The sequence below is a fragment of the Conger conger genome, chromosome 13 (assembly GCF_963514075.1).
Source record: "Conger conger chromosome 13, fConCon1.1, whole genome shotgun sequence".
Lineage (NCBI taxonomy): Eukaryota > Metazoa > Chordata > Actinopteri > Anguilliformes > Congridae > Conger > Conger conger.
In genome coordinates this window covers 45,682,474-45,707,573 of record NC_083772.1, presented here as the reverse complement: position 1 = coordinate 45,707,573, position 25,100 = coordinate 45,682,474, and the positions used below count along the sequence as shown (strand labels likewise).

At 54.0% G+C, this 25,100-nt stretch overlaps 1 protein-coding gene across 1 annotated transcript in view; it reads right to left on the bottom strand.

Moving 5' to 3' along the window:
• Positions 1-1,336: 1,336 nt before the first annotated feature.
• Positions 1,337-25,100, bottom strand: part of prpf8 (pre-mRNA processing factor 8) — a 29,860-nt gene continuing 6,096 nt past the window's right edge. The window contains exons 6-43 of the mRNA XM_061216900.1: positions 24,951-25,100; positions 24,717-24,842; positions 24,510-24,615; positions 24,142-24,332; positions 23,691-23,810; positions 23,084-23,273; positions 22,440-22,559; positions 21,552-21,686; positions 21,280-21,409; positions 20,717-20,913; positions 19,815-20,021; positions 18,511-18,674; positions 18,249-18,375; positions 17,970-18,162; positions 17,161-17,348; positions 16,710-16,948; positions 16,181-16,327; positions 15,803-16,013; positions 15,480-15,596; positions 14,926-15,173; positions 14,521-14,700; positions 14,245-14,380; positions 13,155-13,324; positions 12,829-12,958; positions 12,275-12,421; positions 11,887-12,047; positions 11,547-11,738; positions 10,156-10,393; positions 9,246-9,374; positions 8,993-9,106; positions 7,745-7,918; positions 7,424-7,617; positions 6,650-6,889; positions 5,925-6,066; positions 4,895-5,035; positions 3,639-3,778; positions 2,907-3,109; positions 1,337-1,934 (exon numbers count right to left, since the gene is read on the bottom strand). The exon at positions 24,951-25,100 is cut by the window's right edge and continues 63 nt beyond it. Of these exons, the coding sequence (XP_061072884.1) occupies positions 1,780-1,934; positions 2,907-3,109; positions 3,639-3,778; positions 4,895-5,035; positions 5,925-6,066; positions 6,650-6,889; positions 7,424-7,617; positions 7,745-7,918; positions 8,993-9,106; positions 9,246-9,374; positions 10,156-10,393; positions 11,547-11,738; positions 11,887-12,047; positions 12,275-12,421; positions 12,829-12,958; positions 13,155-13,324; positions 14,245-14,380; positions 14,521-14,700; positions 14,926-15,173; positions 15,480-15,596; positions 15,803-16,013; positions 16,181-16,327; positions 16,710-16,948; positions 17,161-17,348; positions 17,970-18,162; positions 18,249-18,375; positions 18,511-18,674; positions 19,815-20,021; positions 20,717-20,913; positions 21,280-21,409; positions 21,552-21,686; positions 22,440-22,559; positions 23,084-23,273; positions 23,691-23,810; positions 24,142-24,332; positions 24,510-24,615; positions 24,717-24,842; positions 24,951-25,100 (6,292 nt within the window). The 3' untranslated portion in view covers positions 1,337-1,779. The remainder of the gene's footprint in view (positions 1,935-2,906; positions 3,110-3,638; positions 3,779-4,894; positions 5,036-5,924; positions 6,067-6,649; positions 6,890-7,423; positions 7,618-7,744; positions 7,919-8,992; positions 9,107-9,245; positions 9,375-10,155; positions 10,394-11,546; positions 11,739-11,886; positions 12,048-12,274; positions 12,422-12,828; positions 12,959-13,154; positions 13,325-14,244; positions 14,381-14,520; positions 14,701-14,925; positions 15,174-15,479; positions 15,597-15,802; positions 16,014-16,180; positions 16,328-16,709; positions 16,949-17,160; positions 17,349-17,969; positions 18,163-18,248; positions 18,376-18,510; positions 18,675-19,814; positions 20,022-20,716; positions 20,914-21,279; positions 21,410-21,551; positions 21,687-22,439; positions 22,560-23,083; positions 23,274-23,690; positions 23,811-24,141; positions 24,333-24,509; positions 24,616-24,716; positions 24,843-24,950) is intronic.

Sequence of the window (25,100 nt, the reverse complement as noted above, 5' to 3'; positions counted from 1 at the left end):
AGAAGGTCTTGCAAACTTTATTTTTTATTTTGAAATGTTCAACTGCTCTTTTCAGGTTCTACCACAGCATCTCTATTTCATTCAAGTCAGGATCTTAACAACTGCAAAACTAATTTTGATTATTTTCAGTCAACTAGATGTGGACTTTTCGCTTTTGGATAATCGTCTTGTTGCATAAACCAACGACTAAAACTTTAGCAAACACAGTAACAGCCGCAGTGTCAGGGAAGGATTTATTTTATTGATCAGGGAAGGCACATTAATCATTATTCTCAGTCCCCGGCAGAGCTGAGCTCATTTTCATCTGTAGTTGCGAACCTGCATGTCTTTACACTGTGGGAGGAAACCGGAGTACCCGGAGGAAACCCACGCAGACACGGGGAAAACATGCAAACTCCGCACAGAGAGGCCCGGGTTGCCGTAATGATAGGGTCTAATGGACGAAGAAAAAACTTCATTTGAAAAGCGCATGGTTGGCGTTTCTAGCTCAAGTAAGACAGATATCATGTATATATTTATTTCCAGAGCTCGCTTTCCAGAACAAACCCCACAAACCTCCACAAATGGTTATGAGCTGCTCTTTCCCTGATTGGCTGTGGCCATCTTCATTTTGATTGGTCCAAAAACATGGATTTTTGTTTCCCCCCGTCTTTTACATGAAGTATTGCTAAACTATTTGTATTTGGTGACTCCTGTTTCGGGTTCTGTCAAACGGCACTTGCAGTTTTCGAAACAGATCTCGATATACAAAGCACAAGCTGTGTAACTCAGGATTCGTATTTTTGCAATGTGTAAAACACTCGCGAACCACTTTGCGGTTCACAAAATAGGAATGAATTGCGTTTTGTGGCTAGAGTACTGAAATAAGGGTAAACACCGGGACTAAATTCACTCGATAGACACAGCCTAAACACATGATCTGTGCAAGGCAGCATAACCACAAGTCAGAAGAGGCCTTGTTTTACATCAACCGCTACCTTTCTACAGCTTTGGGCTAAAGACCGGGTGTGCTAGTTTAGCTCCCTCTGCTCTCCCACAGTGCGCTCGGCCACTACCAAATACGAGTGAAATGGTCAAAACAACCATCAAATATCCTGACGATTACAGGACGTGAGGACTCCCACCACTCCTGAAGGCCTACTCGCCAGTTTTTTTCTGCGTTCCATTCAGCCAAAAAGTGATCACATACTACAGTACAGTGAAGCTCTAGCCTACCTTTTACCACGTTATCTGACTGTGGATTCCACATTTCACACTACGGTATCCGATTGAGCCGTTTTACAGTGCGATGTTGAGTTTTATCAAACGAAAATTAATTTCAGCCGCGACAAGTGAACCTTATAAAAGTGTTTTAATCTTTATTTAAACCCAAATTACAGTGCCAATTTATGCACAACACAGGTAGTGGGGCACACTACTGTTTCTGTAAAAAAGAAAAATAAGCTAAACAAAATTACGGAGTAAAATCGGTCCAAATAGCAAAGGACAATTTCTTGACAGCTACCATATCATTAACTACTGAAGAAATACCATCGATACACATACAGTAAGTACAACCATGTAAAACAACACATCGTAGAAATATCACGGATGGCTCACGCTTAATCCTTCTATGAAGGGAAAGAGCACACGGAGAGAGCGTTTTGTGGAGATGGATCGTCCGCACGCGGAGGTTAAAGCTCTCCCTCTGCATGATTGGGGTGGGGGTCCTGTGGGGGCCGGGCTGGGCAGCGGGACGGGGCCCTGGGGCCCTCAGAGGGCCGACAGCGTCCCGGCGCTCTAAGCGTACATGTCCTCTCGGTCGGCGTTGTAGATCTCGCCCTCCTGGAGCGAGGCGAAGTTGAGGAAGTGTGACGGCCGGTGGACCTCGTGGTAGAACTCCTTGGGGTTGGACAGCTGCAGGTCGTACTTCATGTTCGGATCGTGCCGGACACCTGAGGAGCCGCAAAAACCATTACGATTAAGCCTAATTAATGCTACAGGTAAACAACACAATCCAGCGCTACAGGTAAACAACACAATCCTGCGCTACAGGTAAACAACAACACAATCCAGTGCTACAGGTAAACAACAACACAATCCAGCGCTACAGGTAAACAACAACACAACCCAGCGCTACAGGTCAACACAATCCAGCGCTACAGGTAAACAACAACACAATCCAGCGCTACAGGTAAACAACAACACAATCCAGCGCTACAGGTAAACAACAACACAATCCAGCGCTACAGGTAAACAACAACACAATCCAGCGCTACAGGTAAACAACAACACAACCCAGCGCTACAGGTCAACACAATCCAGCGCTACAGGTAAACAACAACACAATCCAGCGCTACAGGTAAACAACAACACAATCCAGCGCTACAGGTAAACAACAACACAATCCAGCGCTACAGGTAAACAACAACACAATCCAGCGCTACAGGTAAACAACAACACAATCCAGCGCTACAGGTAAACAACAACACAATCCAGCGCTACAGGTAAACAACAACACAATCCAGCACTACAGGTAAACAACACAATCCAGCGCTACAGGTAAACAACACAATCCTGCGCTGCAGGTAAACAACAACACAATCCTGCGCTGCAGGTAAACAACACAATCCTGCGCTGCAGGTAAACAACACAATCTAGCGCTACAGGTAAACACAATCCTGCGCTACAGGTAAACACAATCCAGCGCTACAGGTAAAGAAAAACACAATCCAGTGCTACAGGTAAACAAATAACACAATCCAGTGCTACAAGTAAATAACATAATCCACAGTGTTACAGGTTAAATAATCCCATAGTATTGTGCTTGGGTATGTCGGGGGAAGTAAGTATTAAGTAAACCGCGTCTGTGTGTGTGTGTGTGTGTGTGTGTGTGTGTATTAACAGCAGGTGAGCGCTCCGCTCACCCATGAAGTTGTAGTTCCAGGACACCTGCCCGGGCACCATGAAGAACCCCAGGAATCGGTCGGACAGCAGCATCTGCACACGCTCGTAGTGCGAGGGCAGGTAGCCCTTGGGGTTGTTGCCCTTGTCGGTGTTCTGCCTGCCCCACTCGTACCCGCTGGGGGTGAGCTTGTAGGCCGTCAGGGTGCAGGACCCAGGGGTGAAGCTGGAACCAAACGCACATTTAAAACAGCGCCCTCGTCAAGCATTAACTAGTGTAGAAGACAAATCTTTCATTGAAATTGCTGAGGAAGGGAGCACTGTGATAAGGCACTTTCACTGAAACAAAGCAGCAAGCTCCTTATACACGTACTCTGCATTTAACATCAATACTATACATTTCTCATTCTATATTGTTCTGGCCATCTTACATAAAGCAGCTCTCTCATACAGCTGGGCAACACAACTTTATCTGACTGCTGACAAACAAACAGACAAGCACACGTGATTGCTCAAGTCATCCCTTAAGTCGGGTGCACAGCAAGGCCGATCCACTTCAGGATTCAACTTCAGCACTTATTTAGTCTAGCTAAATAATGTCTTGATCAATGTTTGTATATGCACCAGCTACAGTGTATTGATGCGTGCGTGCGTACGTGCGTGCGTGCGTGCGCGTGCGTGTATTGAGTGTATATGTGTGTGTGTATTGAGTGTATGTGTGTGTATTGAGTGTATGTGTGTGCGTGTGTGTGTACCTGCAGGTGATGATGATGGTCTTCTCTCCGTCCCAGGACGGGTTGTCGGCCATGACCTTGGCGTGGGTGGTGACGTCCTGCGGGGACAGCTGGGGCGACTCGTTGGGCTGCGTGTGGATCCAGCCCAGAGGCTCCATCTCCTGAGACATGGGTCAGAGACACAGAGACACGGGTCAGAGACACAGAGACACGGGTCAGAGACACAGAGACACGGGTCAGAGACACAGAGACATGGGTCAGAGACACAGAGACACGGGTCAGAGACAGAGAGACACGGGTCAGAGACACGGGTCAGAGACACAGAGACACGGGTCAGAGACAGAGAGACACGGGTCAGAGACAGAGAGACACGGGTCAGAGACACGGGTCAGAGACACGGGTCAGAGACAGAGAGACACGGGTCAGAGACAGAGACACGGGTCAGAGACAGAGAGACACGGGTCAGAGACAGAGAGACACGGGTCAGAGACAGAGAGACACGGGTCAGAGACACAGAGACACGGGTCAGAGACACAGAGACACGGGTCAGAGACAGAGACACGGGTCAGAGACAGAGACACGGGTCAGAGACAGAGAGACACGGGTCAGAGACAGAGAGACACGGGTCAGAGACACAGAGACACGGGTCAGAGACAGAGAGACACGGTTCAGAGACAGAGAGACACGGTTCAGAGACAGAGAGACACGGTTCAGAGACAGAGAGACACGGGTCAGAGACAGAGAGACACGGGTCAGAGACAGAGAGACACGGGTCAGAGACAGAGACACAGGTCAGAGACAGAGACACGGGTCAGAGACAGAGACACGGGTCAGAGACAGAGAGACACGGGTCAGAGACACAGAGACACGGGTCAGAGACAGAGAGACACGGGTCAGAGACACAGAGACACGGGTCAGAGACACAGAGACACGGGTCAGAGACACAGAGACAGAGAGACACGGGTCAGAGACACGGGTCAGAGACACGGGTCAGAGACACGGGTCAGAGACACGGGTCAGAGACAGATACAGGTAAGCCAAATATACAGGGCAAAGCTGGGATACAGGTAAGATACAGGTATGGCAGAGTCAAGGTGCAGCGTGATACAGGGCAGAGTGTATATGCAGTGTCGTCTTGGAATGACCCACTGCCTGCATCATTAGCGTTGTAACACGCTGGCTCGTGATAGGTCAGTTAACAGGGCCCAGCAGTCGTTTCCATTCGCATTCTAACACACTGGCTTGTGATAGATCCATTTCATTTACAGGCAGCTGACCTTGAGGTACTCATGCTGGGGCAGTTGATTGGGCAGATGGACGGTTTGGTGCGTTCCCCACTGGGGCACCATGACGATGCAGCGGATCTCCTTCACCTGGGGGTTATCTGGGGGGCTGGTCCCGTACAGGTACCCTGCAATCTAGGGCGGGACAGGGGAGGACAAAGGTAAAACAAGGGTCTCATTTTACTCCACTTCTAACAGGCTGTTGGCCACACTGGCAGACACGACTCCACACAGAGACACTGTGAACCAGCCTGTGTGGCTGGAACCTAATGATCAAACTCAACATGTACATGACGGAACACAGCCACACCAACATCAGACACGCACAGGACGTGTACTCCGTAAACAGACACTTCACGTCACTGCAGTTATTCATGGACAGGCTCCAGATGGGGGCCAAGAGGATTGAATATCACACTCATCATTCACACTCCCTGGGATCGTCTTCCTGTCCTGTAGCAATAACCCAGCACACCCGCCAGTCCGAGGCCCAGTGTGTATGGCAGACTATAGGGAGGAAAAGCGGATGTTTCGGGAACGATAATTCCGGTACACTGCTGCCCATTTCATAGAGTAGCGAAAGCCAAATATACGCAAACTGTGTAGTGTTGAAATCTGGGTTCAAAGTATGCGTCTCATAATTGAAATAAAATATGTAAAAAGTCCTGTTTTGAGTTTTCAGATCGTTTTAAGTCTCCCATAATGCTTTCCCTTTCATAGTGTCAATTTCCACAATGCCACCATATTAATTTACCATCATGTCTCACGCAATGAATTAACTGACATGATTTTAATTTATAAACTTGATTAGGATGCAACCAATGTCAAAATAAATAAGTAAAAAAGAATGCTCAATTTGCTTGTATGAAGTTGCTGCTCCTGCAGTCTGATGAAATGCACTAGCATAGCATTTAGCAGCACACCGGAAATTCAATTCAGCGGGACATCCGCCTTACCTCCCCATATACAGCACTATACACAACACTGCACACAGCACTATACAGAAAGCCCACAGGACAGACACCTGAGCGCGCAGGTCAGAGATGCAGATGAACTTCTTCAGGACGTTCTTGGGGAGGATGTAGGTGTAGCCCGTCTCCTTGATGTCGTCGGAGGAGACGTAGATGTGGTTGGTGCGGAGGTGGAGGTTAGCAGCAGAGATGGCCCTGCAGGGAGAGAGGGTGAGAGAGGGTGAGAGGGTGAGAGAGGGAGAGAGGGAGAGAGGGTGAGAGAGAGAGGGTGAGGGGGCGGGGAGAGGGAGAGAGTGAGAGGGGGGGGAGAGGGAGAGAGAGAGGGAGAGAGAGGGTGAGAGAGGGGGGGGAGAGAGGGTGAGAGAGAGAGAAAGTGAGAGGTGAGAGAGTGAGTGTGAGTGAGTGAGAGTGGTGAGAGGGAGAGAGGTGAGAGTGAGAGTGAGAGAGGCGAGTGAGTGAGAGGGTGAGAGAGTGAGAGTGAGAGAGGCGAGTGAGTGAGAGGTGAGAGAGTGAGAGAGAGTGTGAGAGAGTGGGAGAGAGAGTGAGTGTGAGAGTGAGAGTGAGAGAGGTGAGAGAGTGTGAGAGGGAGAGTGAGAGTGAGAGTGAGAGTGAGAGTGGTGAGAGAGAAAGTGAGAGGTGAGAGAGTGAGAGAGGGAGTGTGCAAGAGTGTGAGAGGGAGTGAGGGAGTGTGAGAGTGAGAGGTGAGAGAGAGAGGGTCACACGGTGAAGCAGGGCCAGGTGGAGGCAGGCCATTGAGCGGGCGGGCAGGCTGGCTCACCTCACTCTCCACTCGGTCTTGGAGGAGAAGGTCTGGGTCTCGTAGTTGCTGGTGGTGGAGGTGATGATCTCGTCGCCGTGCTTGTTGACGGTGCGGGTCTGCGTGGCGGTCAGCTGAGACTGCTCCTTCGTCTGCTTCTCGATCTCCGCGATCTGCTGCCGCTGCTGCGAGGGCGCGGAGATCTCCATGCCCAGGATGATGTCCCGAATCTCCGACTGCGTCAGGGACGCCACGTTCACACTGGAGCAGGGAGACACGCGTCAGGCCGGGGCCAAACAGGGGCCACGCACGCACACGGGTCAGGCCAGGGGCCACGCACGCACACGGGTCAGGCCAGGGGCCACGCACGCACACGGGTCAGGCCAGGGGCCACGCACGCACACGGGTCAGGCCAGGGGCCACGCACGCACACGGGTCAGGCCAGGGGCCACGCACACGGGTCAGGCCAGGGGCCACACACACGGGTCAGGCCAGGGGCCACACACACGGGTCAGGCCAGGGGCCACACACACACACGGGTCAGGCCAGGGGCCACGCACACACACGGGTCAGGCCAGGGGCCACGCACACACACGGGTCAGGCCAGGGGCCACGCACACGGGTCAGGCCAGGGCCACACATGGGTCAGGCCAAGGCTACATACGGGTCAAACCAGAGCTAAAGGCGATCACTTCATAAAGCCTCAGTCTCAGACCAGTACAGTCTTGCAGCTTTAGAAAGAAATGTGGCCAGCCTAAAATGTAGACATACACCTTTACGCTTGCAGACACTCACTTGTTCTTCTTGCCGTAGTCGGCCAGGATGAGGTCTTTGAGCTGCACCTCCACCTTGATCCACTCCTCGTCCGTGAGTGTGGGCCAGATGTGGTGGGGCTCCGTGATGGTGGTCTTATCCGGCTTCAGGATGACTTTGGCGCGGTCGTTATTCACGTGGAGCGCCCGGAGGATCAGGATGAGACGGGAGAACGCCTGCGAACGGGGTTATGATGTCAGATTTGAGAGGCCCGGCTGGGTCAGGCATACGTTAGGGTAGGAAGTGAGCAGGTTACGGTCGATGTTACAGTGTGGGAAGTGAGCAGGTTATGGCAGACATTACCGTGTAGGAGGAGATGGTCTTCAGCCAGTCGTCGTACAGGTTGAACAGGACCATCTGCGGCTCGGTGGCCTTCAGAATCAGATCCCCAAACTTCTCCACCTTCAGACAGGCCTGGAAGGGCAGCTGCAGCTCCGAGCCCTTGATCACGATGTTGGGGAAGTCCAGCAGGTGGACCTGACAAACGGGAGACCGAGCGCCATGGTTACAGGGAGCAGGACGTGGTGAGGGCAGGGTTACAGGGTTACAGGGTGCAGGACGTGGTGAGGGCAGGGTTACAGGGTTACAGGGTGCAGGACGTGGTGAGGGCAGGGTTACAGGGTTACAGGGTGCAGGACGTGGTGAGGGCAGGGTTACAGGGTGCAGGACGTGGTGAGGGCAGTGTTACAGGGTTACAGGGTGCAGGACGTGGTGAGGGCAGTGTTACAGGGTTACAGGGTGCAGGACGTGGTGAGGGCAGGGTTACAGGGTGCAGGACGTGGTGAGGGCAGTGTTACAGGGTGCAGGACGTGGTGAGGGCAGGGTTACAGGGTGCAGGACGTGGTGAGGGCAGTGTTACAGGGTTACAGGGTGCAGGACGTGGTGAGGGCAGGGTTACAGGGTGCAGGACGTGGTGAGGGCAGTGTTACAGGGTTACAGGGTGCAGGACGTGGTGAGGGCAGGGTTACAGGGTGCAGGACGTGGTGAGGGCAGTGTTACAGGGTGCAGGACGTGGTGAGGGCAGGGTTACAGGGTGCAGGACGTGGTGAGGGCAGGGTTACAGGGTTACAGGGTGCAGGGTGCAGGGAGCAGGACGTGGTGAGGGCAGGGTTACAGGGTTACAGGGTGCAGGATGTGGTGAGGGCAGGGTTACAGGGTTACAGGGTGCAGGACGTGGTGAGGGCAGGGTTACAGGGTTACAGGGTTACAGGGTGCAGGACGTGGTGAGGGCAGGGTTACAGGGTTACAGGGTGCAGGACGTGGTGAGGGCAGGTTTACAGGGTTACAGGGTTACAGGGTGCAGGACGTGGTGAGGGCAGGGTTACAGGGTTACAGGGTGCAGGATGTGGTGAGGGCAGGGTTACAGGGTTACAGGGTGCAGGACGTGGTGAGGGCAGGTTTACAGGGTTACAGGGTTACAGGGTGCAGGACGTGGTGAGGACAGGGTTACAGGGTGCAGGACGTGGTGAGGGCAGTGTTACAGGGTTACAGGGTTACAGGGTGCAGGACGTGGTGAGGGCAGGGCGTGATGTGGGTCTGTGGGCGTCTCACCTCCAGGGGGTCCAGCATACCCTTCCTGGTGACGATGATCTGTTTGGGCTGCTCCTCCACGGGCAGCGAGCGAATCAGAGCGGCCACCTCCTCAGCTGTCTTCCACTTGGCCAACTGCAGGCAGAGAGCAAGACCAAGAGGGTCAGAGTCAAGACCTACAGGACCAGGCAGCGAGAGAGAGCAAGAGGTACAGAGGGAGAGGGAGAGAGAGACAGAGGGAGAGACAGAGAGGGAGAGAGAGAGAGAGTCTCACCTGTCCAAGACGTTTCTGCCCTGCCCACACGGAGGTGTGGATGATCTTGAGGAAGAGCTGCCCGGTTCGGGGGTTGAAGATGAAAATGGCTCCGTTGATGGGCTTGGTGGTTAAGTTTCCCTCAAACGTCTGCAAAGTAAAGAGACAGAGCGGCCTTCTATGAGACGAGGTCACAGCAGCACGTTTGCGAGCGAGGGCGATGAGCAGGACTACAACAGAGCACAGAGCTGGGGCACGCTCTGGGCAAGACGAAACACACGAGGAACAAGAAGTCAAACTGCGACAGGCTGGGGAACCAGGATGTGTAAGGACCGTTAGTACGGGCGAGTTGCCACTGCGGGAACTCCCAGCTGGCCAGGGGAAAAGGCCTGTGACAGAATTATGAGCAGGGTGAGGTGGTCACCTCAGGTGAGCACTTGGGGCAGAGTTGGCAAGCGGGATTCAGCACGGACAGCTGCAGCAGTAGATATTAACAGTAGTGCAGATATGGAGTGTAGACACTACTGGAAATGGAACAATGTCTCATCTCCTATGCAGGTACACCCACACGCTTAAAACGCAATGAAGTACGTATGATGGCACTGTTCATGTTACTTATGCCTGTGCGTGTACTCAATCAGCAGAAAAATGCCAAGTGCCAACATGAACAAAATCCACACTAGTACCCCAAAAGGTCAGGACAGTGGCCCAGTGCTCCTCCAGCCATCGCTTATGGCCACACTGCGCTGAGAAGCCGTAGAAACGGGCTGGATGTAAAATGGCTCGGAACAATGCGTTTATGAACCTCACAGGGACACTTCGGCATTTTAAAAAACTGGATCACATGCTAAAGTAGGTAGTCATCACGGTCCACAGGAACGATGCCGGAGTATCCCTTTAAGAACAAAGAGAGACACTTTTCTCTCCTCACCTTGTGGATGGTGACCCTGTAGACGTTGGTGTCGTCGACGAACCAGATGATCTGGTTGGAGAAGAGCTCCCCGTAGTTCTGGGAGGACAGGTAGGGCTCGGTGGGCTCGGAGGAGTAGAGCTGCAGGCCCTTGCGGATGCGCTCCCGCAGCACGTACAGCGCCGGGTTCGCCTTCATGATCTTCGCCATGGCCTGCTGGATCAGCGGCTTCCCGCCCGGGAACCAGTTCCCATAGCCACTGGAGCGGGGGGAGAGACATCGATTAACACCCTAACCCAGGTCCCATAGCCACTGGAGCGGGGAGAGAGACATCCATTAACACCCTAACCCTGGTCCCATAGCCACTGGAGCGGGGGGAGAGACATCCATTAACACCCTAACCCAGGTCCCATAGCCACTGGAGCGGGGAGAGAGACATCCATTAACACCCTAACCCTGGTCCCATAGCCACTGGAGCGGGGGGAGAGACATCCATTAACACCCTAACCCAGGTCCCATAACCACTGGAGCGGGGGGAGAGACATCCATTAACACCCTAACCCAGGTCCCATAACCACTGGAGCGGGGGGAGAGACATCCATTAACACCCTAACCCAGGCCCCATAGCCACTGGAGCGGGGGGAGAGACATCCATTAACACCCTAACCCAGGTCCCATAACCACTGGAGCGGGGGGAGAGACATCCATTAACACCCTAACCCAGGTCCTATAGCCACTGGAGCGGGGAGAGAGACATCCATTAACACCCTAACCCAGGTCCTATAGCCACTGGAGCGGGGGGAGAGACATCCATTAACACCCTAACCCAGGTCCTATAGCCACTGGAGCGGGGAGAGAGACATCCATTAACACCCTAACCCAGGTCCCATAACCACTGGAGCGGGGGGGACAGACATCCATTAACACCCTAACCCAGGTACCATAACCACTGGAGCGGGGAGAGAGACACCCATTAACACCCTAACCCAGTTACCACAGCGTAATTCTGTGAAAATTATACTAAAACTGACCAGAACATGCAAAAGCGTTGCAGTATCAACTACATTTTCGTATTGTATTTTGTATATAGTTTTGTACTTTGAAGAACATAAACTTTAATTTTGATTTGAAACTTTCTACATTACCATCTACTTGGTTAAATAGGCATCTTTGAATAAATGAGACTATTTTACTCCAGGCAGTTCTTCGCAGCACAATTTTCCATTCTTAAAATACTTTTATTTTTCGCAAGTGAATTTTTGGGTACCCCTTTTTAGAGAGCCAATGTCTCTAGAATGGGGGAGGGGTGGTCATCAGCAACTACGCCACGGTGAGCCAGCTCAGCGAAGCAGTGCGACTCAGAGGCTCACCTGTGTAGGTGGTAGTCTCACATGAGCAGGTCAGAGGCTCACCTGTGTAGGTTGTAGGCCAGGTCGATGGCGATGAGGACCCCGGTGGGTGATGGGTAGATACTCATGTTGTCGGTGGTGTAGTCCAGGAACTTGGCGCGGGCGTAGCGCTCGATGTCGTGCGAGTCGTAGTCGCCCCATCGCAGCTGGATGTCGATCCAGTACTTCTGGGTGGTGGTGCTGTCCATCACGTCCCTACAGCCAATGAGACGCATAGTGAGGCGGGGCTTAAATGTGACAGACCTGCGCTCAGAGCTGAGAGGCGGGGCTTAAATGTGACAGACAGGTGCTCAGAGCTAAGAGGCTGGGCTTAAATGTGACGGACAGCTTGCAGCATACGCACTTGGAGTCAGCCAGCAGGGAGGGGCGGGACACGTTCCACTTATAGGAGGCGAACAGCAGGATGTCGGCGCAGGACGAGTTCATCTTGTAGGACTTCCTGGGGTGGATGGTCTCCTTCTGCACCGTCTCAATTTCCAGAGCATCGAGCTCCTGATCGAACACCTGGAACAGAGAAAGAGGAACACACCGAGATCAGAGCACACTCGCACACTCCATCTCACAGTCTGACCCCAAACATAAGAGGTCAGAAAATCTTAACGTAATGAGGATTAAAGCATCTTCTGTTGAAATCAGGAGAAAAAACAATCATATCCCAGGATATGTATCGTTACCGTCCAAAATTTAAATGATATCATCCATATATTTTAGGCGGCGTCACCCGGCCGTACCTGACACAAGTCCATGACGATGCTCTCGTGGATCTTCTGCCACAAGTGGGCTCTGAAGATCTGGATGAGGGAGATCTTCAGGGTGGGGATCTTTCCGTGCATGAAGATCCCCGTCAGATCCAGCTGCACCTGGAAACCCACGTACACCTGGGGAAGGGGTGGGAGAGGGATCAGAACCACAGAGGAGCCGTGTGGGACAGACAGGGGGTGTGGGGGAGGGATCAGATCCACAGAACCAAACAGAACCACAGAGGAGCCATGTGGGACAGATGGGGGAGTGGGGGAGGGATCAGAACCACAGAACCACAGAGGAGCCGTGTGGGACAGACAGGGGGAGTGGGGGAGGGATCAGATCCACAGAACCAAACAGAACCACAGAGGAGCCGTGTGGGACAGACAGGGGGAGTGGGGGAGGGATCAGATCCACAGAACCAAACAAAACCACAGAGGAGCCGTGTGGGACAGACAGGCGGTGTGGGGGAGGGATCAAAACCACAGAACCACAGAGGAGCCGTGTGGGACAGATGTGGGAATGGGGGGGGAGGGTAACGTACGTTTGCTCGGTTGATGGTGGGGGACCACCACAGTGTGAAGCGTCGGTTGGGGATCTGGTTCAGACCGGATCTCTGGGCGTTGGTCAGCTTCTTCCACTTCATGGACTCCTCAAAGCCACTGGCCTTCTCCCTGGGGGGCAAAGAAACCGATTAACTGTCAACACTTTCCATAACTGGGCTTATGGGCCAAAAAGGGCGAAACAGTCTAGTTTACAACCAAGTCGTAGCGTGCGTGTGCGTGTGCGTGTGTGTGTGTGTGTGTGTGTGCGTGAGTGTGTAGGTATAGCATATTTTGAGGCTCATGCATTGGTGGAAAGTGCCCTCACCAGAACAGCCCCTCCCAGGTGGGGAAGTAGGTCCCCTTGAAGAGGGTGTGCTCCAGGATGCCCTCCACGCCTCCCAGAGCCTGGATCATGTCCGTGCGGTAGTTATTCAGGTTCCACAGCTTCCCATCATGCCTCTGGTGTGTCCACCAGAACGGGTTCTGCTTCAGAACCTGCAGAGACACGGGCCCACCACCGTCAGTCACATTTTTACCCCCCTTTCACCTCACCACCCCACATCCTCACCCCACCACCCCACATCCTCACCCCACACCCTCACCCCACCACCCCACACCCTCACCCCACCACACCCTCACCCCACCACCCCACATCCTCACCCCACCACCCCACACCCTCACCCCACCACCCCACACCCTCACCCCACTACCCCACACCCTCACCCCACTACCCCACACCCTCACCCCACCACCCCACACCCTCACCCCACCACCCCACATCCTCACCCCACCACCCCACATCCTCACCCCACACCCTCACCCCACCACCCCACACCCTCACCCCACTACCCCACATCCTCACCCCACCACCCCACATCCTCACCCCACCACCCCACATCCTCACCCCACCACCCCACATCCTCACCCCACCACCCCACATCCTCACCCCACATCCTCACCCCACACCCTCACCTCACCACCCCACACCCTCACCTCACCACCCCACACCCTCACCTCACCACCCTACAACCCCACACCCTCACCTCACCACCCCACACCCTCACCCCACCACCCCAAACCCTCACCTCACCACCCTCACCTCACCACCCTACAACCCCACACCCTCACCCCACCACCCCACATCTTCACCCCACCACCCCACACCCTCACCCCACCACCCCACATCTTCACCCCACCACCCCACACCCTCACCCCACCACCCCACATCTTCACCCCACCACCCCACACCCTCACCCCACCACCCCACATCCTCACCCCACCACCCCACACCCTCACTGCAGTATCGCTGACCTCGAACTTAACCAGCGCATTTTTCTACTGTAGAGCGTTTTCCTCGATGAGACACGATTCCCCAGGTGAAAACGGCCCCGTTTCGGGGAGGGAGGAAAGGTTACCTGGTACTGTTTGAAGTCGGTCCTGACCCTCCAGCCCTTGTCGTAGGCCAGCGTGTGGCGGTCCTTCTGGAAGAGGGTGTTGATTCGGGGGATGCCTCGGTCCCAAGAGTCCTCCAGGTCTTCCAAGGTCAACCGCCTGAACAGCAAACAGCCCAAATAAGTCAGCTACAATAATGCACAATACAGGCAAGTAGGCGGGCAGGGCAGTGTGGGGCAGGGCAGGGCAGTGTGGGGCAGGACAGGGCAGTGTGGGGCAGGTAGGAGGGCAGGACACACCTGTTCTGGGCGATGGCCTCCTGTCGCTTGAGGGCGTACTCGGCCCAGACTCTCTGAGAGTCGATGAACTCGCTCTCCCAGGGCTGGATGTAGCGGTACAGATTGGGGATCAGCTGGTCCTCCTCGTGGCTCATACCAGAGCGGAAGTGAGTGATGCCCACGTCAGTTTGCTTCGACCACCTGCAGGGGGCGCCACACAGTCACAGCACGGCACACACCCAGCCTTTAATGCTACAATAGGTCATTCAAATAGGACTTCTGACGGTCAAGAGGGGAACTGCAGCAACAAACACCGTCAAACCACAACCCTGTTTATCCCTTCTCCCCCTTCTCTCCAGAAGTGAGGAGCACTGGGTCAGGCCGTAACAAACCCCCGTTAGACCACACTGGGGCGGGCGCGCTCACCGGAGGTCCGACTGGGGGATGAGGACGTGTCCCATGGAGAGCATGCCCAGGCCGCCCAGCTCTTTGGGGGTGTAGAACACCACGGGCGGGAAGCGGCTGGGCATCTTGGAGTTGAGGCCGATCTTGATCCGGGTCTGGATCTTGTTCTCGCACTTGACGAGCAGGTCGAGCAGCTCCTGCGTGTTCACCACCGCCTCGCGGAAGTACGTCATCAGCCCGATCAGAGCCGTGTTCCACTTATTCACGATCTGGGGGGAGAGCGCAACGTCACCTCGGGATCATACGGGCCTGAGATGTTGGGCTTCAAAAGCGTTCACATCCTAACACAGCAAAACTGAAACGCAGGGCAAGTTCTTCATAGGCCAGAATGACTGATACCCCAAAGGTACAATAGCAAAAACCTATCAAATTGCCCTATAAATAATATACTTATTGACACCAACTCATTTTGGTCAAAGATGTCAGTTAAAACCTCATAAAAGTCTGGGTGAAACGCCTCCCTCTGCAGGAGCAGGACGGAGCGGAGCAGGGCATTGTGGGCCAGAGCTGGGTACCTTGGTGAAGGTGGTGGATCCGGAGGCCATGAGGATCTGCCGGACACGGTTGTGGAATCTCTGCATGGACTCGTCATCCACCCGGAGGAAACACTGGGCCGTGCGCTCTTTCGTCACCTGGGAGGACGGGAGAGGAGACTCAGGTGTGCGGAGACGCAGGTGTGCGGAGACGCAGGTGTGCGGAGACGCAGGTGTGCGGAGACGCAGGTGTGTGGAGACTCAGGTGTGTGGAGACTCAGGTGTGTGGAGACTCAGGTGTGTGGAGTCAGTGTGCTGAACCAGGCGTCTCTCCCAGGTGTATACGTAACGTCCGCCCTGCTCACCTCGTTCTGCAGGTTCCACACGCCGTCCTTGTGCGTGAACTCCTCGTAGCTGGTGCGGCACTTGGGCAGAATGCGGCACTCGAAGCCGCACATGTTGAAGAGCAGGTTGGGGTTGTCCTTGCTGTAGACGGACACAAAGCTGTTCTCCCACTGCACCGTGGTGACCGAGCGGGGCAGGCGGTTCTTGATGTCCCAGAACACGGCACGTCCACTAGAGGAAAGAGGGAACGCTTTAAAGACGAGCCAAAGCTGCTGTTTGGGGGAGTTTGGAAAGCGGGGAGTTGATTTGACTGACAGGCTCCAGGGGACAGGCTCTCAATATTTTGTTCAAAAACATTTTTTTTAAAATCACTCCACCCCAGCAGAGGGGGCACTCACAGGTTAACATCATGCTTCATCAGCCTCATCCTGGCATCTCTGGGCCAGCATTTTTTGTTGTTGTAGCCCACGATGTTCTCGTTGTTGGGGTCAGGGTGCTCCGTCAGGTACCTCTGGATCAGGTCCCGAGCCTCGTCAGCGGTGAACCTGGGAAACCCAACAATAACACATTTTTTCAAAAAAAATTATCAGCCTGGGAGGGTGGGAGAGTATGGAAGGGGGTGAAACACCACCCCCACTGCCCATGGTGCTCTCCTTCCCTCAGTGACGACTGGAAGGCGGCTGCTGCCTCCAAGACTGCAAACAGCAGGTCCGCCAAAGGGTTCAGCTCAGCCAACCACAGTTGATGTGTACATACCTCTTTGCAAGAAGTTTTACTTTGGTGTATTTTTATCAAATCTATCAGTACCGACATTACTGAGGTAGCTAGTTAATCAGCCACCATTAGTTCTGAGGTTGCGCTGCCTTCCTGCCCTCACTGAGGGAAGGAGAGTACCATGGGCTTCCCTATCAATGGAGGAGCTCGGACCTGAAGAAGATGTGGATGCGGTCGATGTAGCGGCAGTACAGCCGGATGGGGTGGGCGCCCTCGGTAGCAATGTCCTGGAAGCTCAGGAAGTCGTTGGGCATTTGGGGGGGTCCCGCCATCTCGCTGGCCCGGTGCAGCCCCAGGACCAGCAGGTCCATCACCAGCCCGTAGTACTGCACGATGAAGGAGGCGAACTGCAGCCCCCGGATTATCCCATACGAGTTGGTGTGGTTCATGTCCTGCGGGGGAGGAGAGGCAGAAATTGAGCAAGCGGTGGGGCGGGACTCTCGGGGCGGGACTCTCGGGACTTCAAGATGTTCAGCAACACACTTACTGGGTTTCACTTCACAAAACCTGAACTTCTCTTTGCTTTCTGAGTGAGCCCAGCAGTTTACCATCTTCACTACTTCAGTAAAGCCCAGGCTTGGTGTGGGTGGGCAGGGAGGTTCACCTTGTAGTTGATGACCACGTTGTTCTTGGCGGTCATGTAGTCAGCGATGTTGTGGTCCACGATGAGGCGGAGCAGCCTGTTGAGCAGCGTCAGGTCGATCTTCTCGTACATCTTCTCGTAGCGAGACTCCAGCATGACGTTGCACTCGCCCTCCGTCGTCTCCCAAACGTCCTGCAGGTTGTTGATCCCTGAGAGGGGAACCGGGAGAAGCCACCAATCACTGAACATTCGCTACCTGCAGACGCCCTGCGCCAACCATCTGACCAAAAATTCCCATCAACCAACTTACAGCTCCCTACATCAGCCGAGACGACCTTTGTATATCAGACACTACACCAGTGGTAATCAACATACAGACGGTAGATCTACAGGAACAGGGTTTTCAGTACAACACTATTTTGGCACAGCTGATGACTGATTAGCAGCTCAATGCAGACCTTTAGCTGTAGAAGGAGGTGCTTTGTTAGGGTTGGAGTGAAAACCTACAGGACAGTAGAGCTCCAGGAACAGCATTGGGCAGCCCTGCTCTAGATGTTGAATGAGATATGCTTTCTTAGGGCTGGAGTGAAAGCCTACAGGACAGTAGAGCTCCAGGAACAGCATTGGGCAGCCCTGCTCTAGTTGTTGAATGAGATATGCTTTCTTAGGGCTGGAGTGAAAGCCTACAGGATCTCCAGGAACAGGGCTGGTGACCACTGCACTGCACAACGTCACCATCGGATTCCAGCTTCCAATCCACCCAGCAGCAGCACTGGGATCTGCTCTAACCATGTCAGCCCACCTTCCCAAACTGTGCCACCATGACTCACCTTGGCACCACTTGTACACGAGCAGCGGGGGGGGCTCGGTGTCAGCCGGTTTGATCCAGGGGGGGAACAGCCGGCGTTTGTCTGCTTCGTACCACAGGTACTGGTCCAGGTAGGCGTCCGTGATCTTCTCCAGCGGCTCCACGTCGTACACAGGCACCAGGTGGCTGTACAGGTCCATGAACTCGATGCCCACCTGCGGGCGGCAGCAGAGCCGGGTTGGGGGGGGCAGACAGAGGACGGGCCGGGCGGTGGGGGCCGTGACACGGAGCTCAGACTCACCTCTTTGAAGGCGCGCTGGGTGAGCAGGTGACGCTTGATCCTGGACAGGGCCTCGTGAGGGTTGTCATAGGCCTGCTCGATCAGACCCAGCTCCTCCCGCTGCGATTGGTTCAGCCGGGACTTCACACTGTGGCACAAACACACACACACAGACACACACACATTACCACGGAGCAAAAACAACACTCAGACAAGACATCGCACATACAGTACACCGGCTACAGTGCAGTAACCCATGGGGGCCTCCAGAGGGAGCCCTTACCTGTAGGCCTCCTTCAGGCGCTCGAGGGCCAGGATGAGCAGTTTGGTGTCGTGTTTGTAGGACAGCGGGGGGAAGGGGATGGGGGAGAAGCGGCGGCTCTCCAGCCAGTGGACGGTGGTGGTGTAGATGGCCACGGCCTCCTCCGCCGTGATGTAAGGGCCGTCCTACGGGGAACACGCACTTTTGTTTCAAAAATAATACAACATAATTCTACAGTATAACCACAAATTTAGATGCTCTCTCCCCATATAAAACAGCCTAAATTCATAATGTTTCACCAGAAATAAACTTAACGATGACAAATTCATCAATTCACTTTTGAATTATAATTTTTTTTAATTTTTTATATATATGCAATAACTTAAACCTTATATAAACATTTTAGCAACACAAAAGTAGCTTTCCCAGGAAATACTGTGAGAATAAACACAAAATGACAGGAAAGCACCATACAATGGTTGAGCCGGGTTTCCCCCTCATGAGAAACGCCCTACATAAATGCAAGGAATTCAATATGATGGATAGTAGAGAGCAGGCAATTTCTAATTCCTTGATGGGAGACCATAGCATGACTGCTAGACATTCCCAGGGCTGACGGGCTCACCACAGCCCGGACCCCCAGGTGAGCTCACCACAGCCCCGATGCCCAGGTGAGTTCACCACAGCCCCGACCCCCAGGTGAGTTCACCACAGCCCTGATCCCCAGGTGAGCACACCACAGCCCCAATGCCCAGGTGAGCTCACCACAGCCCCGATGCCCAGGTGAGTTCACCACAGCCCCGATGCCCAGGTGAGTTCACCACAGCCCCAATGCCCAGGTGAGTTCACCACAGCCCCAATGCCCAGGTGAGTTCACCACAGCCCCGATGCCCAGGTGAGTTCACCACAGCCCCGATGCCCAGGTGAGTTCACCACAGCCCCAATGCCCAGGTGAGTTCACCACAGCCCCGACCCCCAGGTGAGTTCACCACAGCCCCAATGCCCAGGTGAGCTCACCACAGCCCCAATGCCCAGGTGAGCTCACCACAGCCCCGATGCCCAGGTGAGTTCACCACAGCCCCGATGCCCAGGTGAGTTCACCACAGCCCCAATGCCCAGGTGAGTTCACCACAGCCCCGACCCCCAGGTGAGTTCACCACAGCCCCAATGCCCAGGTGAGTTCACCACAGCCCCGATGCCCAGGTGAGTTCACCACAGCCCCGACCCCCAGGTGAGTTCACCACAGCCCCGATGCCCAGGTGAGTTCACCACAGCCCCGACCCCCAGGTGAGTTCACCACAGCCCCGACCCCCAGGTGAGCACACCTTCAGGTAGTTGTGCTGCCTCTCCTGCTCGGCCTTCAGGTACAGCCGGGTCAGGCGGCCCAGGTTCTTCTTGCACACGGTCTTGTCCACGGTGGCTCCGCGCCTGATTCGCTCGCGGTTATAGTGGGCCGTGTTCGTCCACCAATCGGCTTTGGCCTTCACGTAGCGGAGGATCATGTTCTCAATGGGGGTGGGGAGTCCAGGAACCTGGGTGGGGAAGAGGTGCACGGAACACATGATTCAACACTGCAGTGCAGGCTTATTCCATTACACTAATCAAATTGGGACCCGCTTGAATCCACCGCCGCCCAGTGAATTCAGCTAGTGCATCATGCCGACTCATTCTCGATGAGCATTGTTGCAATAATCGTTCTGGATGCAAATCAGGCTGTAGCAAAATAACTCTTTAAAGGCATGCTATGCAGCCTTGTCACCTTGACAATATTCTGAAACAAACATGGTGTCATTACTACGACACACAGTCAGCCTGCGTCTGCTCGGGAGGTTTTGAGCCTGGCCCTTTTCCTCTTTCTGCTCTGCATCTGAACAGCATGTATCCCACAGAGACAGGAGGAGAGCAAGAGGAGATTGGCTACTACAGTAGTGCATTAGCAGGGCTCGCAAAATAGCCCTGGAGGCTAACCACAACACAAGTGGCTGGTCAGTGTTGGGTAACATTCGGTAGCTGCCGTTACGTACGACAGCTGGGTCCACTGCTCATTTCTGGGAGGGTACCAGTGCATTTCTGGGAGGGTACCAGTGTATTTCTGGGAGGGTACCAGTGTATTTCTGGGAGGGTACCAGTGTATTTCTGGGAGGGTACCAGTGTATTTCTGGGAGGTACCAGTGCATTCCGTCCTGGGCAAGGAGCTCGGCTAGCGGCAGAGGAGCGGTGAGCGTACCTTCCAGGGGATGTTGGCCTTCCAGCACCTCCAGGACTCGCTCAGGTGCTGCAGGATGGTGCGGGCCTTGTTCTGCTTGATGCCCTCGGGCATCATGTCCAGGATGTCGTGCATGACGGCCGCACGCAGCTCCAGGTCGAAGTGCGACTCCACGCGCTGCTTCGTCACCGTCTTCGCCACGCCCTTCGAGTGCCGACCTGTCAGGAACGCAGGTCGTCACTCAGTTCAACCTTCATTTGCATCGCGCTTTTCACAGAAGCTGCTTTACAGAGCAAGAGCAAGAAAAGGGCAAATACTGGCCCTGAGCCCCCAGACAACTCCCTTGTGGCAAGAAAACTCCCAGATGGAAAAGAATGTCAGGAGGAACCCGGCTATAGGGTCATATAGCAGTAGGTCAGCCATTTTCATATGGCACACTCTTGAGACTGAAAGGGTTAAACTAGCAGGTAAAGTAAAAAAAATCCACATGGAGGGATGTAAAGTATGCAGTTCAGGCGATGACACCAGGGAGAAACTCACACAGACAGCCACTAGTGCCCTCTGGTGGTGCGGAGCAGGCTTACCTTCGAACTGGCGGGCCAGCAGGTTCCCCAGCCAGCGCTCCAGCAGGGGGGTGATGCCTCTCATGAAGAACAGCCACACCCGCCAGCCGGGGGCCCAGAAGCCGCAGCCGGGGCCCTTCCCCACCGGCCCCTGGGGGAAGAACACAGCGCTGTCAGACACGGGGCCGCACTGGCGCTCCACACGCTTCTCAGCATGCACAGGGACTCAACCGTGTTGAAGCGCTAGGGGACGAGGACTCACCGTGTTGAAGCGCTAGGGAACGAGGACTCACCGTGTTGAAGCGGTAGTAGATGAGGTGCTTCAGGTCCTTGCACATGCGGATCTGCCTCATCAGCTTGTACTTGTAGCGGTACATCCCGGTCAGCTGCCCCACGTGGGCGAAGATGTACTGCAGCCCGTCAGCCAGCTGAAGACCAAACGCCCACCGTGAGCCACAAGTCACACCAACAAACTGTACACCACTAGCTTCAAACTTATACATACAGCAATTTATCCTACAACCAGCCATAATTTACAACAAAAATAACCATTACAGGTGTACTTCACGCTCCCGTATAACCCCAAGTTATTATTACATTAACGTCATTTGGTAAATGCTCTTATCCAGAGCGCCATACAGTTGATTAGACTAAGCAGGAGACGATCCTCCCCTGGAGCAATGCAGGGTTAAGGGCCTTGCTCAAGGGCCCAACGGCAGTGCGGACCTTATTGTGGCTACACTAGGGATCAAACCACTGATCTTGCAGGTCCCAGTCATGTACCTCAACCACTACGCTACAGGCCGCCCTGTGTTATGGGTGATGGGTGGTGGTGGTGGTGTTGGGGTGAGGTGTTGGGTGGTGTTGGGTGAGGTGTTGGGTGGTGTTGGGTGTTGGGTGGTGTGTGGTGTTGGGGTGAGGTGTTGGGTGGTGTTGGGGTGAGGTGTTGGGTGGTGTTGGGGTGAGGTGTTGGGTGGTGTTGGGGTGAGGTGTTGGGTGGTGTTGGGGTGAGGTGTTGGGTGGTGTTGGGGTGAGGTGTTAGGTGTTGGGGTGAGGTGTTAGGTGTTGGGTGTTGTTGGGGTGAGGTGTTAGGTGGTGTTGGGGTGAGGTGTTAGGTGGTGTTGGGTTAGGTGGTGTTGGGTTGGGTGGTGTTGGGGTGAGGTGTTGGGTGCATGGCCTACCTGGAAGGCGTCCACGTTCCCCAGCCTGTACTGCACGTGGCTGTCCACCACCAGCTTGCTGAGACGAAGCACCTCACGACACAGATGGAACGCGTTCCCGAATCGAGACTTCTTACGTTCCTGCAACAGGAGACCCGCCCCCACGTTAACCAAATGCACACCCCATTCCATCACCCTCGCAAAGTCCTGCCACTGTAACAGCACTGACACCACTGTGGCAAAAACTGCACTTTAAAAGTCTGAACACAAAGAACACAATGGGCAAAGCAGATGTTTCAGGAACGATACTTCGGGTATACTACTCTCTATTAAATAAAGCAGTGAAAGCTAAATCTACGCAAACTAGGTACTGTTGAAGCCTGGGTTCAAAGAATGTGTTTCATGGTTTAAATACGTAGCAATATGCTGAACATGATGGTACTTCAGTTTGTAAAAAGACCTCAGCATTTTTAGATTGCTGAGAAATTGCCACTAAATCTTAGTCTCCCATAATGCTATCCTTTCATTGTGACAGAAAAGCAATTTTATACTTTGCATTTAAGCTTGTGATAATGTACCAAACCAAGATTTTTCTTCCCATTAGAACCTGCTAAGATTAAAATCTGAAATCTTTCAACACAGGGTGAGAGGGGTGGGGCTCGTACCTTGGTGGTGAGGGTCTTGACGGGCTTGAGGTTGAAGTTGTAGTCCAGGTGCAGGTAGTTGAGGTTCTTGCGGTGGATGAGCAGGTTCAGCATGTTGTAGCCCTGCCTGCAGACCTGCAGACCCACCTCCACCCAGTCCAGCTTGGTGGACTGGAAGAACTTTGTGGCCTTGAAGGACCGGAACAGGTACCTGTGAGTAGAAAACGATTACACACGACACTGTGCTTCCACAGTTACCCTGGATGTACATCATCTGCTTACAATTAGTATGCATGTCCCACTATACAGCTGTGTATACCTGATGCTAAACATCCCCGCTGTAGAGCTGTGTATTCCTGATGCTAAACATCCCCGCTGTAGAGCTGTGTAATCCTGATGCTAAACATCCCCGCTGTAGAGCTGTGTAATCCTGATGCTAAACATCCCCGCTGTAGAGCTGTGTATTCCTGATGCTAAACATCCCCGCTGTAGAGCTGTGTAATCCTGATGCTAAACATCCCCGCTGTAGAGCTGTGTAATCCTGATGCTAAACATCCCCGCTGTAGAGCTGTGTATTCCTGATGCTCTCCACCCCAGTGTTGCCCTCCGTACGCAGTTCTGTACACACCTCTTCTTCTGGGCCTTGGGGGGTCTGTGTTTCAGGGCGTTGAGCACGTAGTACTTCAGCAGCTTCTGATAGGAGACTCGCACCTTCACTGGCTGACCTGCGGGGCAGTGCTCGCGATACCTGAGAAACAGAGGACACGTTAAAACACCTGGCCCCTGCAGCACAGAACAGCACTCCCAGAGTCACCCCAACCCCACCCCAGTGTGACCAGAGGACCCCCAGCCTTACCCCAGTGTGACCAGAGCACCCCATCAGTCACCCCAACCCCACCCCAGTGTGACCATAGCACCCCATCAGTCACCCCAACCCCACCCCAGTGTGACCATAGCACCCCATCAGTCACCCCAACCCCACCCCAGTGTGACCATAGCACCCCATCAGTCACCCCACCCCACAGTGTGACCAGAGCACCCCAGTCACCCCACAGTGTGACCAGAGGACCAGTCCTCACCAGTTCTTGATGAGCGGGATGTCGATAGCCCGACGGGTTCTTCCCGATCGCAGGTTGAAGGGGCGGGGCGCCCAGAGCAGAGCAATCCCATTGGCTGTGTTGTCGGTGTAGAGAGGCGTCTCCTTGAGGAAGGGCTCCACATACTCCGGCAGCTCAAACTCCTCATCGTCGTCTGGCAGGGGTTCCTGGCTCTGCACCGTTTCAAAAGCACAAAACTTCAACATCCTGCAGCCATCTTAAAACATCTACACACCTGCAGCCACCTTTAACATCTACACACCAGAAGCCATCTTAAAACCTCTACACACCAGAAGTGCATTTACTACTGCCTGCACTGCAGCTAGGTGAACAGGTGTGGCCGTTCTCACCTTGACCGAGTGTCTGTGAGAGATGGGGTTGATCAGGGGGTCGAAGTAGAAGGCAGGGAGATCGGGATCCTCAGTCTTAATGAACACCACATTGGGAGTGTGGTACCTGCAGGAGACGAAAAGTGTCAGAGCACATACACAGTACACTGTGCTCATCCCAGCCTTGGCGTTAGATAACAACATGAAGGGCGTCCTGTGCTTACTCACCAGGTGAGGTGCACGTGGTGCGGAAGGTTGTTGTACAGGTACGGGAAGGCGATTTTGTACTCCGTCCTGATTGGCTGCCTGATGATGATCTTGTTGATGTCATTGAACTCGTTCCAGTCTTCATCCCTGGGAGAGGTTTGAGACGGGCGTGTTAGAACGTACGCCGCGCATGGAAACGCTGAGAAACCTCACACACCATCAGAGGCTGGTTGAAGAAACACGGGGAGGGCTTACTGCAGGTTGATGTCTCGGACCAAGGGCTCGAACTTGGGCCCACCGGGGATGGCCATGTTCAGGGCCTTGGAGGTGAAGAAGGCCTTCAGGTCGAACAGGTAGAAGTAGTTGTAGTCCACCAGGTCAGTGAGCAGCTGGTTGGCCAGACGG